We start from the raw sequence: 17,802 nt of genomic DNA on the forward strand, positions 1-17,802 counted from the left end.
GCAAACTTTATGCAAACTAATGCCCGATTTCAGTGCACAGTGGAATCTCCTTGTAAACTCCACAGATGCATCTACTGCGTGCCAGGAAAAAGAGCATTTGCACTCCAAAAATGGTGCAGCTGCATCAGTGGCAATAATGGTTAAAGCTCTATGTGGAAACAGCTCAAAGATTAATGAAAAACCTGCAGCAGTAAAAAGAAAATAAGCCCCCTTTGCAGCAGTCTTCGTGCAATGGCCAGCACAAGCAGGGCAGAGTTTCCACCACAGTGCAACAACACTTTGTGCTGATTTGTGCTGATAATCTTTTCCTAGTACAGCACAATGCCTCAGAATTAAATGGACAATAAGGCTTAAATGGTTTGTTACTTGATTTGCTATAACGGGGATGGGTGAGAAGACAGAGGCCATATCAATTCCCAAGCTATAGCAATTCCCTTAGAGCACAACAGTCATCACTTACAAGAGCACTAGTTAAATGCTGGCATTCAAAGCAGGTTATTGCTTTCCAGCACGGTTAGGAAAAGAAAACAGAGATCACAATTAGACTGGGAAGCAGCAGCAACTTGGAAGCAGCAAATATGCCAGGGCAGAAATTTCTAGTGAAACCCTAGAAAGCGTGATTTGATGATTATTCCTGTGTTAAGAATACCAAAAGCATCATTCATATGGCTTTAGATTTGTCTCCACAAACAGCCTTGGAAAATTTAAAAAAAGCCAGACATTGACAATTTACAAACTGACGAACCAGGTGGCATTTTACCTAGATTTTGAACAAAAGAGTTTGTCTTCAAAATTATTCTTGAGTAGCGTCTCAGCAAGAGCAATGCACTGAAGGAAACAAACATTTCACGAAACTCTTCAGCAGCGAACAAGCAGTCCTCTTCCGAGTGCAGAGAGAGAAAGAGATGAGATGTGATCAGGAACCAAGCTAGGACAGTCACTCATCAAGAAGAGAAAACAATGCTAACAGAAATCTAGTCTAAAGTTATTAGGCCTAATGAAGACAATATTTCAAACTGAGTACAAGAGTTTTCCACCAAATTTGAAATAAGTTTGGTAATCTTTCAGCTTGAGCTGCAGACCATGAAGGAAGTGCCATTTTAATTTATACAGAAGTAAAGGGGAAAAAAAAGTATAGTGAGTGAAGAGAGAACAGCCCTTTTTTTTTTTTTTTCTTTCTTTAAATCTGAGAGACAATAAATGAGAAAGCCCAGGAAAGCAGTCAGAAACAGAGCGAGTAAATGCAGAGAAATGCCTTTAGCTAACCAGCAGCAGCCAGAGCACTTTATTTTCACGGACTCTAAAGAGTATTGACAGGGATGCTCTTGTGGGGAAGAAGGTTGCTCCAAAGCTGAGCCTTTTAGGTAAAAGACGACAAAAGAAAATTAAGGGTGACATTGGTGCAAGAGGAATAGGATGCCAGATGAGAAAAAATCCCCAGGAATTGGTAGGTAGTAAACAGAGACAAAACACCACTGAAGCAAGCAGCAAACATAGGCGTGACTGGATTCACATCAGCCAAGTCTTTCAGGAGAATCTGCCTGGACCTTTTAGTGAACTCTTCCCCTCATAATAAAAGGCTTTTAATTCAAGAGACAGACAAATTTTATTGAGTATTAAGGACTGAGAAAACGTTGTGACTAGGCAGAAGTCCTACATGTTTTGTACACACCTCTCCTCCTAGGCAGATCCCCACCTCTGGGCTTGGCTGCAAGCAGCCAGCGCAGCGGCACGGACCCCCAGCCGGGGCTGCGCCCTCCCTCCCCGCGCCGGGACCTTCGCCCAACCCTCCCCAGGAGTCCTGTCCTCCTTCCAGGGAGTGCAAGCAACCCTGCTGGCCCCCCTAGAAAAACACAGCCCAAACCTACAACCAAAAACATTAGACACCTGCTACGAAAATTACACTGGGGGGGGACACAGATGGACTTCTGTGCACCTGGAACTGGGGGGGGGGAACCAAGCTTTGAGGCACACGCACCCTCTCCCAGACCTGAAATGGCAGCAAGGCACTCTGCTCTGGGTCAGAAGAAAAGCTTACATGCCTAGAAATGTGTCCGTATATTCCAGCTATAACACAACCAGTCTAATAAAAGCAACTGCCTCTCTTCACAAACTCCACCTCCCCCAGCGTGGCTACACCAGTACTACATCAATTTCATGGCAGGTATCACAGTATCAGTATGGAGAGTGATTGCTATAGCTAGGGTAGAAATATTAGACTAAGCTGTACAGGAGAAATACTGACACAATCTTAAACATTGTGATATTGCCCTAATATAGATGTACAGACTGAAGAAAATACTTGTGCGCTGTGTATTTAACCTGACACATTATAGCTCCACTATATTACCCTGTGATGTCAAACTGCAATACAGCATTAAATCAAGAACAAATAAAACCTAAGGTCTTTTTTTCTTCCCCAGGTTGTTTTGGTTTTCTTAAGCTCCCTGTCCTTGAAACTCATGCCACTGATACAGCTGAAAAAACAGAAGGATCAGCTGTAAGCAACTAGATAGATCAGAAGGTTGGCGGTGAATTATTGAATTAATTCTCTCTTTGGCTACGTATTTACATCTAACCCAAGCTCACAGTCACTTATGGCTTTGATCCTAAGCCACTGGTAGTCTTACACTAGGCTCTCAGTGCCCACGCAGAATACTGAACCGTTGCTGAAGGGTCCCATTTACTTCCTAGGCATGTATGTACCCAAGCCATCAGTGGCTAGCAGCCTCGGTGGGCAGACCTGGAGGGTCATCCATTCTGCAGTCAGCAGCTGAGCACAGCCTGGACTTTTTAATTTATCTTTTTCCCTGTTTTTTCCAGCCAGAATACTAGTAGGATGGCTCTGTGCACAAATTGTGTGTCTGTCTTTTCTGGTGGGAGAGTGGCGTTCCCCTTCACAGCTTGTCTCCCCCAGCTCCTCTCCTCCTGGGCCACCAGAGCCACCCAGCAGCAGCTGGAGTAGACACTCTTACACCCTTCCCACAGAACCAAGCACGTTCCCAGTGAACAGTCACTTCCACCTCCTTCGAGGAATACCAGCTATCTCCTGTGCTTCTCTGCCCGGTGTTATCCTCCTGAGTCTCTGTCATGGCTACGTGGCCTAGACCTGTCACTACCTTTTCCTTTTCGCCCAGTATTTTGTCCCTGGCGAGCTGTTACTTGAGGCACCTCCCTCACCAGCATCTGCCTTGGCAGTGCCCTCCATCCCGCTACCAAAGAGGCTTGGCAGGCAGGGCCTTCACTTCTCGACCACCTGCAAAACCAGCAGGCTGATCTCTGATTAAGAGTCTTTAAATCTTGGCATTGGGGTTTTTCAGAAGGCTTTGTTCTCACCATTTCCTACCACTGCACACCTTCGGGCTAAGTCTGCTGTGTTGCTGACTACATCAAACCTCCATCACCTGTTTGTTTCTGGGCTGAAAAGCTATCTAAATGGGGATTTGGCAGACAAGAGAAAGAGGGAGGGAGACAGCACTGAGGATTGCACCTTCTGCTTCAACAGTTGGGAAACATTTTTGCAAAACCACTGGAACCAAGGAATAACTTCAGTGCCACTGAGGGAATAAATGATTCACTGAACTTCTGTTAGTGGAGACAAGGTGTAAGACAGAAAGCACCCAGTTTAAATATAAAATCCTGAGTGAATTACAGAACTGGCAGTTCTTTTTTTTTTTTTTTCTCCCCCACCCTTCATCTTAACATTTTATAGGGAAGACACCAAGAAAGAGTATATCCTGAGTCCAAAAAGCCGCCTTCTTTAGAAAGAAGTATATTGAATCACTTCTTGGAGAAGAAAATAGCTGCAGGTAAACATCTCTGAGTGACAGCAACTGGAGAAGAGAGCATGAAGTAAGTTTTTCCTAAGGGCTAAGCAAAACTATTGCCTACCATCTCAACTCCTATGCAGATGAGGAGTCGTGCTAGACCTGTCACCTAACAGTTACCCACGTATAATAGGAATGTTTCTGAACCAACTAGTTTTAACACTCCTTTACTTTCTTGAAGTCAAGAGAAAAGGTGAGAGAAGTTCAAAGTCGCAAAGCACACATCATTTAATTCAACAGTCCATGTGCAGGCTTTTTTTCCCCTTCTGATGTTAACGCACACAAAACAATGCAGCAGTTCTGTGAATATTTTAAGTTTTGCTTAATGGTTCCAGTAACACGGGCCACTCTTTTTCCTCTGGTCATTCATACTGACAGATCCGGTGCGAATAATGTCAAATACTTGAGCTCTTTTCACTGTTTGGCTCCAGAGCATTAGTCTACTGGAATGAGGACTGTCACTTAAGATTCCCAGTTTGTCAGGGACACTGAACTACCTGTTACAAAATTTCAGCAATGTCTGCTTAAGATTTTTCTGACAGACGGGTGATAAATTTTTTTAATTGAGATCATTTCAGGAATATGTAGCATATATGTAGGATATGTTCAGCCTAATGAAAAGTCCACAGGGCATCATGAGTCCTTCCTCTTACTTTCCCAGCCACGAAGGACAGAAAAGAGACTGAGACAAAGTTTCTGTAGATGGATGGATCTGTAGATACAAATTTCAGCCCACCCTTCACATCTGTTCTGTACATGCAGTTTGGAGATCTCCCAGATTTTTAATCTTAGTACAGCAAGACTCAAAACAAGCCTTTCCAGATGAAGGTTTCATGGAACAGAAGCAGAGCCACTAGGCAGGTATAAAGCATCATGCTGCTATTAGAATGCCTTGGATTTGACCAAATTAGCACAACAAGAAGAGAAATAAAATAAAACAAGCAAGTAAAAATATAAAGAGACCAGAACACTTTGGTCCCCTCTTCCCTTCCTCAGCAAGATCCTGCAAAGCACACGTCACGCAGTTTTCTCAAGTGTCCTAAGTGGATGCAGTAAATTCTAACAAGAGTATTAACAAACAACGTTAATCTCCATTCTGTTAAAAGCCCATTTCTGTTGAGCATTTTACAAGCATCGGGGTAAATCCTTTTTCCTTCTGCAGGAGGACAGAGCGCAACCAGCAACCTCCTGCTGGGCAAGGCAGGGGCGGATGGCTCAGGCAGGCGGAACACGGCTCAACCACAGGCTCAGTGTTGCTTGGCAAAATCTCCCTGCAGCCTCTTTGGAAGCGCTGGGTTTGGAGGACCCACTCCACCCAGATCTTAACGTCTTCCTCTGACGCCCTACTGGTAGAAACGAAACGGGAAGAATGTGGAAACTGGAGGGCTGGAAGGACATTTGAGACGTGGTGGAAATAATCTTCCTCTGCAGCCAGGGAAGATAAACGATTCCTTCCCTATTCCAAATGCAATGCCAAGCAGTGAACAAATGACTCTGCCTTTGACCCTATGTCTTAGCTGTATGGTTATTATAAGCACTTGAGGATGAAATGTTGCTCACAAAATTAGTCTCACTAATTTCCAAAAAGGACTAGGTGGAGACACTTCATCTTTCCCCCCACCCCGCCTTTAAATAGAAAAGGCAAAACCAGTTCAGAGTCAAGACATATAAACGGGAACTAAGGCATTTGGTTTCCATTCCGTTATTAAAGTTTAAGATTCTTTTGCTAATCAGCATAACGTAACCTCAATCCTGCAACCTGATCTAGGAGGCCAAGTCTGGCATCAGTACCACATGCAGCGTGGTCAGCGGTGATCCATGCAGGTTCACTCACCTCTCACATTACCCCCAGATGTGTTGCTGGAGGAATGGATCAATCAGACGGCTCCCCGAACTGCAACAGTTTGGCTGGACACCCGATGGAGAAGGCACTCTGTATGCACAAAGCTAGCTCTGCCCGTGGCTGCCTACACCCCCTTCGCTCCCTACAGAAACCTGCTGAGAGCCCCTTTGAGGAGAAGTTACAAAACCTGTCCTAAACAATTCAGTTTACAAGGGTCTGTGCTGTTCAGTTTTGCTTTATCGGGGATATGCCACCCCGTGCCCATCCAGCCCTGCTTCCCCAGACAGCCGATACCGATGGCTCTCAGCTCCAAGCCCACCCTTACAGGGCGGCAAGCGCTCCGTGGGAGTGCTGAAGGGATGCTGCATTCCTGAAAACTGCTCTTGCCTCACAGAAACACACAATTTTCACATAGTTCATGAAATGTTATTTATAAATCAGGTATTTTAATGAATAGTTACTCAACTAGCAGAGTCAACCAGGTTCCAGTAACACCTCCTCCTGGCATACTTACCACTGTCTATATAGTTTGTTCCTTATGCCTGCCATAGGCTTGTAATGAGTATCTACCGACCACCTACAAACAGGACCCTAGCGCTAAGCACCACCCAGCTATACCAGTTCTTCAGCACAGTTCCCTGCAAACACCCATATCATTTTTAAATACTAACACGTGGTAAACATTCACCATCATTTATGTTTCATCAGAATAAATTAAAGAGAACAAGCTAATGGAAAGTATGACAAACTGTATGAATCGTAACTAAGCTGATGTGCTACAAATTATTCTCCTCGGAGAGAGAGAGGCATCTGGGTTTTCCTTCTAGGATTAGCGACGGTAACTGTCAGTTACTTTGCCGCTACTCAACTTCTCTTTATTCCTCTAAAACCGAAACTCCTCCTCAACAACTCTGCCCGGTACACAGGGAACATCTGAAGCAGACGAGGCTGGCGGAGAACTCCGTGACTGACATGAGAGGCTTGCAGCTGCCAGGCTGGCTCCAAGAAACGGCGCGGTACCCTTGAGGCAGACCCCTTCGCTTAGCGTTAAAAAGAAAGGTAGGGGTGGCTACGGGTCTGCTTCAGAACAGCACCGGGGAAGTTTCTGGCACGATCATTCAATCGCAGAGAAAAGTACCGGAGACAAAGCAGAGGAGGAACTCACGGGGAATTCAATTCGAACACCCTTCTCGGTCAAAAGAGCTTTCCGAAACGCTCGGTTTTCCCTTTTATCCCCCGGCAGCCCGGGGAAGAGGCGCCACCTGTTCCCAAACGGCGAGGGAAGCGGGGCACTTGCCGGGAGAGCGGCAGGCTGCCCCGGAGCGGCTCCCCATCATCCCTCTTCTCCAGTGAACTTCCACGGGGCCGGGCTGCGGGACCACCCCGGCGGCAGCAGCCCCCCCCCCCCCCCGCCCGCCCCCGGGGCGCACCCCGTCCCATACAGCTCCGGGCAGAAATGCTGAATCACGAAGCGGAGGACGCGGGACCGGAGGCGACGGTGCCGGGGGGGGCTCCCCCTGACCCTCAGCCGGGGCTGGCCGCCTCCTTCCGCCCGCTGCCCGGCTCGCCCGGGCACGGGAGAGGGGCCGGGCGGCGGAGGCGGGAGCGGCGCCGCCCGCCCCGCTGCGGCGCCGGCGGCGGGCACTTACTTGAAGGTGAGGACGCAGAGGGGCCGGTAGGACTTGTGGCTGGTGTTCTCGGCCATCCGCTTGCCCCAGAAGTCGTTGGCGAAGGCGGCGGCCACGGGGGCGGCCGCCCGCACGTCGGGGTTGTTCACGATGGCCCAGACGTCGTCGTGCACGAACTCGCCCCGCAGGGAGTTGCCGTAGCAGAGGGCGCACAGCCCCGCCAGCACCGCCGCCGCCGCCGCCGCCGCCCCGCCGCGCCGCCCGCCCGCCGACGGCGGCGGCGACGGGCAGGGGGGCGGCGCGGCTCGGTCCCGGCTGCGGGAGCCCAGCGCCGAGCCCGTCACCATGGCGCGGGGCGCCGCGCTGGCTGCCCCGGCTCCGCCGCCGCCGCCGCGGCGCGGGCAGGCAGCGGCGCCCGCATGGTGCGGGGCGGGCAGCGGGACCGCCGCCGGCCACTCGCGCTCTGCCGAGGCGCAGCCTGCCCGGCTGCAAATAAACAGCGGCCGCCTCCCCGCGCCATCCCTCCTCCTCCTCCTCTTCCTCCTCCTCCTCCCCCCCCCGTCCCCCCCCCCCCTACCCCGCACGCATGCTCCTTGCCGCGCTGTCACCCCGCCGCCACCTCAGCCCGTCGGCGGGGTGGGCTCTGCCCGGGGTGGCCCCCGCACACCGGGGAGGGAGACGCGCACGGCACGGCACGGCACGGCAGCACCCACGCGAGGCCGTGCTGCCCGCGGGTGGGGTGTGCTGCGGGGCTGGGAGCGGAGCCCTGGTGCGGCGGGTCGCCCCGGTCACTCGCGGGAGACAGGTGCAAGGCTGCCCTGCCGCCTGGTCCCGGGGCCTCCTCCGGCCCCCCGCGGGCATCCCCCTCCGCGGCCAGTCGCGCCAGGAGCAGCGTCCCTGTGGGTCGTGCTCGCCTGGGGAGTGGGAACGTCCCAGCCGGCTCCACGGCATCCACGCTGCTCCGCAGCATCCACAGTATCGATGCTGCTCCGCCGCATCCACGCTGCTCCACAGCATCAGCGCTGGTCCACACCATCCAGGCTGCAGCATCGTCTGCGCCAAACAGTCCCGCACCGTGTCCTGCTGGGGGGGAAGGCATTTTGGTGCCATGGAACTTGTTTTCTCTGCTCTGGTCCATCACCTGTCCCTCTTCCAAAATCACCTGAGAGCTGCCTTCTCCAAAGCATTATTCTGATGGCTGCAGTGTGTCTGTCCCCTCCCATACGCGACCTTTCTTGTCTTAGTGACAACTCCCAATAACTTTCGCTTAAGGAAAGGCCGTGTTCAAATCACCTACTCAGCCACGTATAAAAGGTATGTGGCCATGGCTTTTTCAGAAAACAGAAAAACAAAGACCCTATTAATGCTTTTTAGCATTTAAATAAAACCTCCTGCTTATAACCAAACAAAGAAATAACACCGCTTGGCAAAGAAGCTTAGATTCAATTAGGTGAATAAACATACTGGACATACTTTGAATTTGTTCTTGAAAAAAGATACACTGAGCATGGTTCACCACTAGCCTGTGCAGTTCCAAGCTGCTCTCTGTGTGTGCGTGTGAGCGTGCCTGCCTGCGTGTGGGAAAGAGAGGGAGCGGAAGCCATGAAGAGTTCATGCAGACTGTCCGGGGCAAGCCCTCTCCAGGAATGCTTTTTCCCCCAGCATATTTGGCACTTCGAGTGATGTGGTATTTTCCGAGTGCAACAGAACAGGCTTTTCAGACGTGCTTTTGTCATAGCTAAAAATAACAGTTAACTCCAACTAGGACAGCGTGTTTATATCCGGGACAGAAGGAAACTCCACCAGAAGCAGGGCCATCAACTCAAACTTTCCCTTTAAGTGGCTGATGACATTTTGGCAGTCAGCTCCCTGGAGCTTTCCCCAGCATGGGAGACCACTCATGGTGGTGTATTGGTATTCATTTTCACAAAAGTTTCAAAGCTTGGGCACATAAAGCTAGACTCCAACATCTGTGCCTGGGCACAGAAAGAGAAACAGCCCGGTATCCAGAGGCACTGAAGTACCGAAGCCCACCGGTGCCCAGCAGCTCTGGAAACAAAGTCACTATTGCAGGCATGCCTAAAAGGTGGGGGACTTTTTGTTGACATAAATTAAAATGGTGACAGTTACTGGAAGGGGGGATGAGGGGAAGGATGGACTGTAATGTTGATGAAAGCAAAAACAACATGTGTAAGATTTAAAGGTTGAAATTGCCTTACAGTAGACTCCAGGCAATATTTGAAATCCTAAATTACTCTACCAAACAAAATCTGCAGTCCCCTGTAGTTCTGAAATGGGCAGCTGAGGGTCTAACTATTCTCTGGGGCAGATGTACTGCACGTGGGTGAGCTAGGCAGCCTAAAGGGGGGTCAGCAGCACTGCTGATGTGACCCCAACAAACTCAACTCACCTGGCAGCCCAGCTGGGCCTCGGCAGGCTGTCTCTCCCAACAAGACCCCCGTACCTCTGGTCCACCCCCCATGGACCAGGATCCGCATAGCCTTTCTCACTGATGTCTTTCAGCCTTCTGTCCTTCTCCTTCATCAGAGGTTGCGGGCAGCCCACCGACAGCCCACTCCTGCCACGAAACGGGGCCGAGGGCTGCCATCAGGAAACCTGATGCTGGGGCAGGGGACAGGTGTCTCCATTCATTATCCAGGACTGTGGTACATGTCCCTGCTGTGTCACAAGTCCCACCGTCCACCCTTTGAGCTTAACTAGTTCCGCACATAAAGCTCACAAAAAATGCGGAGTTCTAAAACAGTAAATTATGAAAACCATTTTCTAATCAAGGGATTTACTGTCAATATCTTATGACAGTAACATACACAGCCATATAACATTACATAGTACAACAGACATACTCTATGGAATAAATAACGTCGCATCTATGATTTACCATTCACTTTCATAACCCACCATGCTTGACAACACCAAAAAGCGTGGGAAGAGATGGCAGTCCTGACCCATTCAGGACTCCTTCCCTCACCCTCCTTAGGAGGCCACTGACACTGACCATTGGCTTTCAGCTGGCATGGGAACCTAGAGTTTGCAATGGAGAAAAACCCTATTTACTTTCTCATCTGTTTTCTTATGCGCTTATCGAAATGTTATGCACAAAGTGTAGTTAACACCGATTTCTCAAGTTTCTTTTATGAGAAGAAAATCCATTCTCACTTCTCCAAGATAGATCTGATCTTTCCTTTCTTCCCTCAGGCAAACATCTGAAAGAGACAAAGTAATGCTCCTGTCACCACAGAGGAAGACCTCCTGTTCTTCACACCAAGACCTGCTGAAATACAGGCACATAGTCTTCTCCTTTCAGTCCACAAAGAGAAACATCACCTTGTCATGCAGCAGTCACTGTCATAGACTGAATTGAAGATGCTGTCTATTGCTAGAAGTCCTGATCACCAATAAAGAAACTAGCAGCAAGAAGTCAGAAATCAGAGAGCAGGAGAACACACATTCAACACCGCTGTACATTGGGTCTTAAGTCCGTACACACATAAGCAGGCATATACATAGAGGGAGAGGAAAGAGAGAGAGAAAGAAGGGAATCCAGTGATGGGATGGTTTGCTCCAAAGCTGCTTTCCCACTTCCAAAAATATCTGGTCTAATAAGAAGTATTTCCTCGTCCTGCAAGCCTTGATTCTTTCTCTACCTAAAGTAGCCATGTCATCACTTCTGAAATGTAAAGCCAAATTGCTTCTCAGAAAAGTCTAGCTGAGTTCTGGAATCATGTGTGCAGCTGAAGCACTCCAGCTATTTGACTGCCTACTTGTATTTGAATCACAAGCTTCGTGCCAGCTATATAAAAAGATTGTTAACAAATGGCTTTTAAAACTAGAGACCTTGAAACTAATTATGTGCAATGCTGAAAAAAAACTTGCTCTGCTAATTGAGCAGAGCTCGTTAGTTCTAAAGTGAGAAAGTTTAGCCTCCACTCAGAGTAAAACATACGGTAGGGTATACAAGGCAGTAGACACATTTGAACGGTTACACATTTGAAAGGGTTGAGCACTGATTGATCTGTTATTATCTGAAGATGGCAACTGCTCAAAGGCAGAGAGAAACTGCAAAAGTTTTGAGTTTCAAGCTTAAACGTGGAGCTCTGAAGAGTTTAGCTTTACATTGATTGATTAAAGTATAAGAATGTGGTAAATACAATTTGAAAGTTAAATTACCATATGGTCATAGCTAGAGGTAAATTTCAAAAGTAGCACATGTAAATAGTTTCTTGCTGTCTGAACAAATAATTTTACATTTAATCTAAGTCATTTGGTAACTGGTGCAATTGATTTCTGCTTGTAGTCAGTTACTGAGTGGTTTTGCAATTCATTTCAGTAGCCCCAGGATGAAACTCTGTATCTGCCACGCATATAATCTTCAGTTGATACAGATTATGTTCATATGGTTAAAAGCAAAAAAAAAAAAAAAAAGCCAGCTACCAGGTTCTGCCGGCTATTAAAGGAAATGATTGCCATCTTAAATGAAGGAGTGTTGCAAAACCTGGAACTGAGTTTGGCATATTTAATCCAGTGTGTTGTCTGTGTTGGAAGAGCTATGGAGAGACAGAGAGCAATCCATGTAGTCCAGAGCCCCTCCAAGGAGTTCAGTGCAGGCATCGTTCTGTGTAGCCAAGCAGGATTTGAACAGTGGAGTTACAGGGAGCACTGCAACGGTGCAGTGAAACACTGTGCTGTACTGGGCTGGAGAAATCTTATTTATGATCCTTTTTGCTTGTTACCAAATTGCTTCTAGGTCTACGCAGGCTACAGAAAGTTTCTCTTTGGTGAATTCTTCCTAAAGCCTAGTGAAAGTTCCTATGGTTTTGCTTTCACTTTCAACTGTGGCCAAGAGCCAGAAGTACTACAAGCAGGAGAGGAAAACATCTTGCCCTTAGTACCCTGGTTCTGTGATCCTTAGGAGACAAAGAAATCCAATATTCTCAGGATGACCTCTCCTTTTCAATAAGGATGTAGTATTTCAAGTTCAGCCCGCAACCCCCTAAAAAGCCGCCTCCCCATGGCAGTCACGGAGTGTGTTAAATATTAGTCCTGAAAAAACAAACCCCTCAGTTTTTACAAAGCAATATCAACAAGAAGATATCACATGGTAAGCACTGCTTGGTGGATCCCCATGGATGCACATTTCCCATCCCTGACACAGATGGCAAGTAACACAGAATCCTCCATGACCCATTTTCGGATCCATTTGTCACCTGTTTCATATGCTTGTGTAAAATGAGAGATTTCAAGCTGAGAAAAAGCTTGCCATAGTTGTTACTGGATTAGAGGGAATCTCTTTTTCAGCTCACACAACAAATGCATTTTCTGCCTTTGAAGAGACCCAGGTTAAGCTTTAGTCTATGGGCAGGATTGTACGGAGTCTTTGAACCCCCGCAGTGGATGGAACATCCACGATTTGACAGGGGAGAGGCATCCAGCAAATGGTACAGAGTGACTTGGGTTTGATAGTCGCAGTTTAAAGGTCAGGGACAATACAAAGGTGGGACAAGTCCCAGTAAGGAGAATAACGGGATTCTTCACCTAGAGAGCGGAGGCAGACTATGGCATAGGCTGCTGAAGTTGCCCACTCCAGCGGATTCACTCATCAGCTTAGGAGATTAGTACTTTCCATTTTTGTGTGCATGATTTGGGCATGCAGAACTCCATGATGGAATGGGGCGTGGAGGAGAAAAAGCATTTTTCTTTCCTTATTGAGCACAGATCTGCACTTTTCCTCCTCTAGAAGCATTGCAGAAATTTCCCAAAGCCAAAGAAAGTTCTCAGTCTTGCCCTTGCCTGAAAGATCTTTTTTATTGCAGCAGAGCAAGGGAAAAGTGCAGCCCATAGGGCTTGAGTCATAAGAGTTATCACTTGTAACATTCATCTATTTAATGCTGATTAAGTACAAGACAGTTTAAGTTGAATTTTTATGTACTTCACGGAAATCAGCTAATGGCTCAGAACCACAAAAATTAAAAAGGGAAAACCCAACTCAAGATAGTCCCATTTCTGGGTGAGTGAATGCAGGACTCGTAGATGACCCAACATTTTTTTCACTTACAGTGCGTAGCGGCAGACTGCATTTTTACTCTGCCTGGAACCTTGTTTCTGAGTACAAGCAGGTCAGAATGGGCGTGAGGCTGTTTAAATTGGGGATCTTGCTAGAGAGATTTTAAAAGCATAACTTTTCTGAGAAATGGACATTAGTAGTTCAGACACCATACACTTCCTACGAGGCTGTGCAAGGACACGTGTAAATTGTCACGTGGCTGTAAAGTTGGATGCTGAAATGCTGAGGGCACCAGAGTCAAACGCAGTATGAGAAACAGATTTGGGCACAGCACTCTGATCAATATTTAGTGGTTGGGATTCATATTGCTCCTGCAGGGAGGCATTGGATTCGGAAGAAGAATCTGATTTTGGCGAGACAAAGGAGGCATTTTCAGCTTGGACTGATCTGAATCAGTTTAATTTGACCCTATACTCAGCCTTCAGAGTTGGCTGTACGTTTCTCAATGTAATTGTCTCTTGGAAGTTTATATGTCAAAATAAGAAGAGAGATTAAAGACCCCAAGTCTGTTCCTTATTCAGATTCAGTTGGTTTTGTTTTCTGGGCATCTTTGAGCTGGAATTCAGTAGCAGTTCTCTCCGAAAAGTAACTGATTTATATATAAGATCTTCTGGCATTCCTAGTTTCGATTGAATTGCAGTCACTGCAAAAGGTCTGATAAAATCAGACAGTTGGATAAAATCAGGAAATCTCTACACTTATTCTCTGATTACTGAGCAAGCTCAATTTCATCATGGTGAAGTAGAAGCCAGTGGTTACAATTACTTTTCTTTCCTTTCATTTATTTTTTAATATTTGGGTTTAAGACAGAAAAATTACAAATGAATAAATCTGCACCAAGTCAAGACTTTCTCTATATAATAATAATAATCTTCATATCTCTATGATTAGCAACAGCTGGAATAAATTTTAGCAAAAATATTAATATGTATATTGTAGAATAAGCCACATCATTGTAATTTGAGGAGGGTGAAAGTTTCCATTAAAGCTACTGAGAAAGGAATACGACATATTTTTTTTCAGGTGACTTCTTTGGATTTTATTTTAGCAAGCAGATACACTTTTATTTTACAGTGTTTAACTTTCTAGTGTTTATGTTGAACAAACACTCCAGATAAAACAATGCATCAACACTAGAGGATCTGTCAATCGAGCTGGCCCTGCCCAATCTGAACTTTTACGTACCATAGAAGGGGATAAAGTTCCTGTAGTGCACATAAAAAATATGCTAGGGAAGACAGTCTGGGTTACTCCTGCCTCAGGCAAAGGCAAACCCATTCGTGGGATTGCTTTTGCTCAAGGACCTGGGTGCACTTGGTGGGTGATACAGAAGGATGGGGAATTCCGATGCGTGCCTCAAGGGGATTTGATTTTAGGTGAGAATAGTCAATACATTAAATTGTATGATGTTGATTGCTATATAATCCTGCCACTGTATGTCATCACTACTATAGTTGTTATATGCTATATCAATGGTATTACAGTAAGAATCACTTAGATTAATGAAGAATGAACTTTGATAAAACCGAGTGAAGCGCAGTAGTGATGGAACCAGGACTGACCTCAGCGTGCAGCAATCCAACACCACACACCATCCTCCTGCTGCGCCCAATGTCACCCGCCCGCTGCAGCGCACCGAAGCCCCATCCTGTTCGGCCGACTGAGCGGGCTTTGCACCATCCCTCCTGCCCAGACAGACTGTTACGACAGATGGAGCCCAAAGTCATGGACTGAATGAACCCAACAGACATTTGATAGAGATGGTCCATAGACTGCGGGAATGATATCTGTGTGTATATATTAAAAGACAGGAAAAGTGGTGGTGATTAATTGGAAATGTATCGGAAGGTGTGGGATCTGGGCATGATGTAAATGGTATAGAATAAGGGGTGGATATTGTCCTGGTTTGGGCTGGGATAGAGTTAACTCTCTTCCTAGTAGCTGGTACAGTGCTGTGTTTCAGATTTAGTGTGAGAATAATGTTGATAACACACTGATGTTTTAGTTGTTGCTAAGTAGCACTTATCCTAAGTCAAGGTTTTTTCAGTTTCCCATGCTCTGCCAGCAAGCAGGTGTGCAAGAAGCTGGGAGGGAGCATGGCCAGGACAGCTGACCCGAACTAGCCAAAGGGATATTCCATACCATAGAACATTATGCTCTGTATATAAACTGGGAGGAGTTGGCTGGGAGGGGCGGATCACTGCTCAGGCATCAGTCAGCGGTGCATCACTGGTTTTTTTCCCTTGAGTTTTTTTTCTTTTTCTTTTTTTTCCCCTTTTTTTGGTTATATTCCTTTTCATTACTATTATTATTATTATTTTATTATTATTACTATTATTATTGTTAGTATTCTATTTTATTTTACTTTAGTTATTAAACTGTTCTTAGCTCAACCCATGAGTTTTACCTTTTTTCCCAGTTCTCCTCCCCATCCCACTGGGAGGGAGGAGGAGTGAGCGAGCGGCTGTGTGGTGCTTAGTTGCTGGCTGAGGTTAAACCACGACAGAAGGGCAGTGTCAGGAGGAAGCGGCATGGAGAAGGATGCAGCTGGGAATGATTGGAGTAGCTTTTCAGTGCTCCCTTATCCCTCTCCGTTGTTTCCATAGACCATGCATCTAAGTGACCCTCAAACTGGTGGTAGGATAAATTGGACCCTCCCCAGTGATCCTGGCTCTTCAGCACTCATCTGCACTCCTGTAAGTCTGCTGTGGACAGGTAAAATATGTTGCAATACTTGATGAATTTTTGATAAAAACATTAGGACCATTCTGAATGAAAGGGATTATCTAGGTGTGGAAGCACCAGAAGGACCAGTAGAAGCAGTGCTGTGAGAATGGTAGGTGCAGATGGCACCTAGGGCATCAAGATGCCAGCACATCTATGTGCAGCTTACCTGGACCTCCCTAAACTGAAGACAGACTACACACAGAGTAAAACAGGGGACAGACTATAAACCAAAGCCTTAAAGAAGTGATGCAAGGAAGAAAAGAACAGGCTTAGAGCCATCAAACACCCAGATAAGGAGAGAAAAACAAATCCTAATCCAGGGGTGGAACAGGATGAAGAACACATGAGGGCGTGTGCAAATCCTGTTTTGTTTTGGGTAAAATCACCTCTCCCCCCAAAATTAGCTCACATTGAGCTTTGTTACATTGTTACTGCAGTGTTGCAAAATTAGTTTTGGGGCTACAAACCTGGCAATGTTAGAGTTATGAGCCATATGTGCTAACATACACCTTTTATTGATGTGAATGCAAACTCTTGGCTTGTCTGAAATGCTCTGGGGAGATGTATGTGTGATTCTTCTCAATTTTCCCCAAGACGAGTGCACACACATGAGCTCAGGATTTTCAGCTCCTCCTGCTAACGGGGACCACAGGACTCCCTCCTTTCAGAGTTTCTCTCCAAGGAGATGAGTCTCTCTTGCTTTCTTATGCCCACTCACACTCCCTTCATGTGTTTCACCTGATTTCTCCAGCCTGATTCCACTCCAGCTTTCTTCTCAGTCAGTAGGAACTAGTACCTTTTGATTTTCTATTGTTAAACAATTAAAAAAACAAGTTACTGAGCTTTGCCTAGTTTGGAGCTTACAAAATTTCCTGTGGCTTCAGCCCAAAGCGAAAAGTCATCTGCAGTTCAGCTGAAACACTCCTAGGATCCCTGCAATAGGGGTGTGGAAGTTTTCTGGACAGCATTTGGAGCCTGGAAGGTGTAGAAATCAAAATAAGCCACAGTTTGAGAGCAAATCTAGCGTGCTCACTGTTACTAAACCTGCTCAGCAACACCTCTCTGCAGGGTTTTCTGTCACCTCTAGAAGACCAGTTCCAGCACATTACACCCACCCTTTTCTTCCATCCCTGGGACATCACATCAAATTCAGGGCCTGGCTTGAGGTTCATCTGACCTCACTGCCACATCCTAGGTCCTTCTTAGGTTTTCCTGCGGGCTGTCTAGAGGCTTTCAGAGATGCTCCATGGCCCAGCATATCTTAACTACTACCGAGTTCATGCCACAGCTCTGTTCCTCAGGCACAAGGCAACCTTTCCTTTTGTAGATTAGAGGTCACGTATGCTGAGACAGAGCTTCCCTGGAAGCTGCTTCAAGAATAATGAGTGATTCTCTGCAAGACTCAAGGATTTTTGTGACCCTCATCATCATCTTCTCAGTGCAAAAGGCCAACACTCTCCAGTACAAACAAAAAGCATAATAATAGCAAACAAACCACTCTATCAAACCACAATAGTCCTCTGTACTCTTAATCTTTCATTGGGAAAAGATGGAGAGAAAAAAAATTAATTACCTGAGAGTCAACATCATTTGTATCACTACTGCTTAAACAGACCTGTTGATAAAAATGGTAAAAACATACCAAGCTTGTTCTGAATAGTTTTATAAGGAGAAGGACTAGAGAGGAGCCTGAAG

General features: G+C 46.5%; 1 protein-coding gene across 1 annotated transcript in view; it reads right to left on the reverse strand.

The window, feature by feature from the left end:
• Positions 1–7,645, reverse strand: part of TMTC1 (transmembrane O-mannosyltransferase targeting cadherins 1) — a 142,664-nt gene extending 135,019 nt beyond the window's left edge. Inside the window, exon 1 of the mRNA XM_050915106.1 lies at positions 7,320–7,645. Within this exon, the coding sequence (XP_050771063.1) occupies positions 7,320–7,645 (326 nt within the window). The remainder of the gene's footprint in view (positions 1–7,319) is intronic.
• Positions 7,646–17,802: the final 10,157 nt, after the last annotated feature.

The sequence above is a fragment of the Gymnogyps californianus genome, chromosome 1, assembly GCF_018139145.2.
Source record: "Gymnogyps californianus isolate 813 chromosome 1, ASM1813914v2, whole genome shotgun sequence".
Lineage (NCBI taxonomy): Eukaryota > Metazoa > Chordata > Aves > Accipitriformes > Cathartidae > Gymnogyps > Gymnogyps californianus.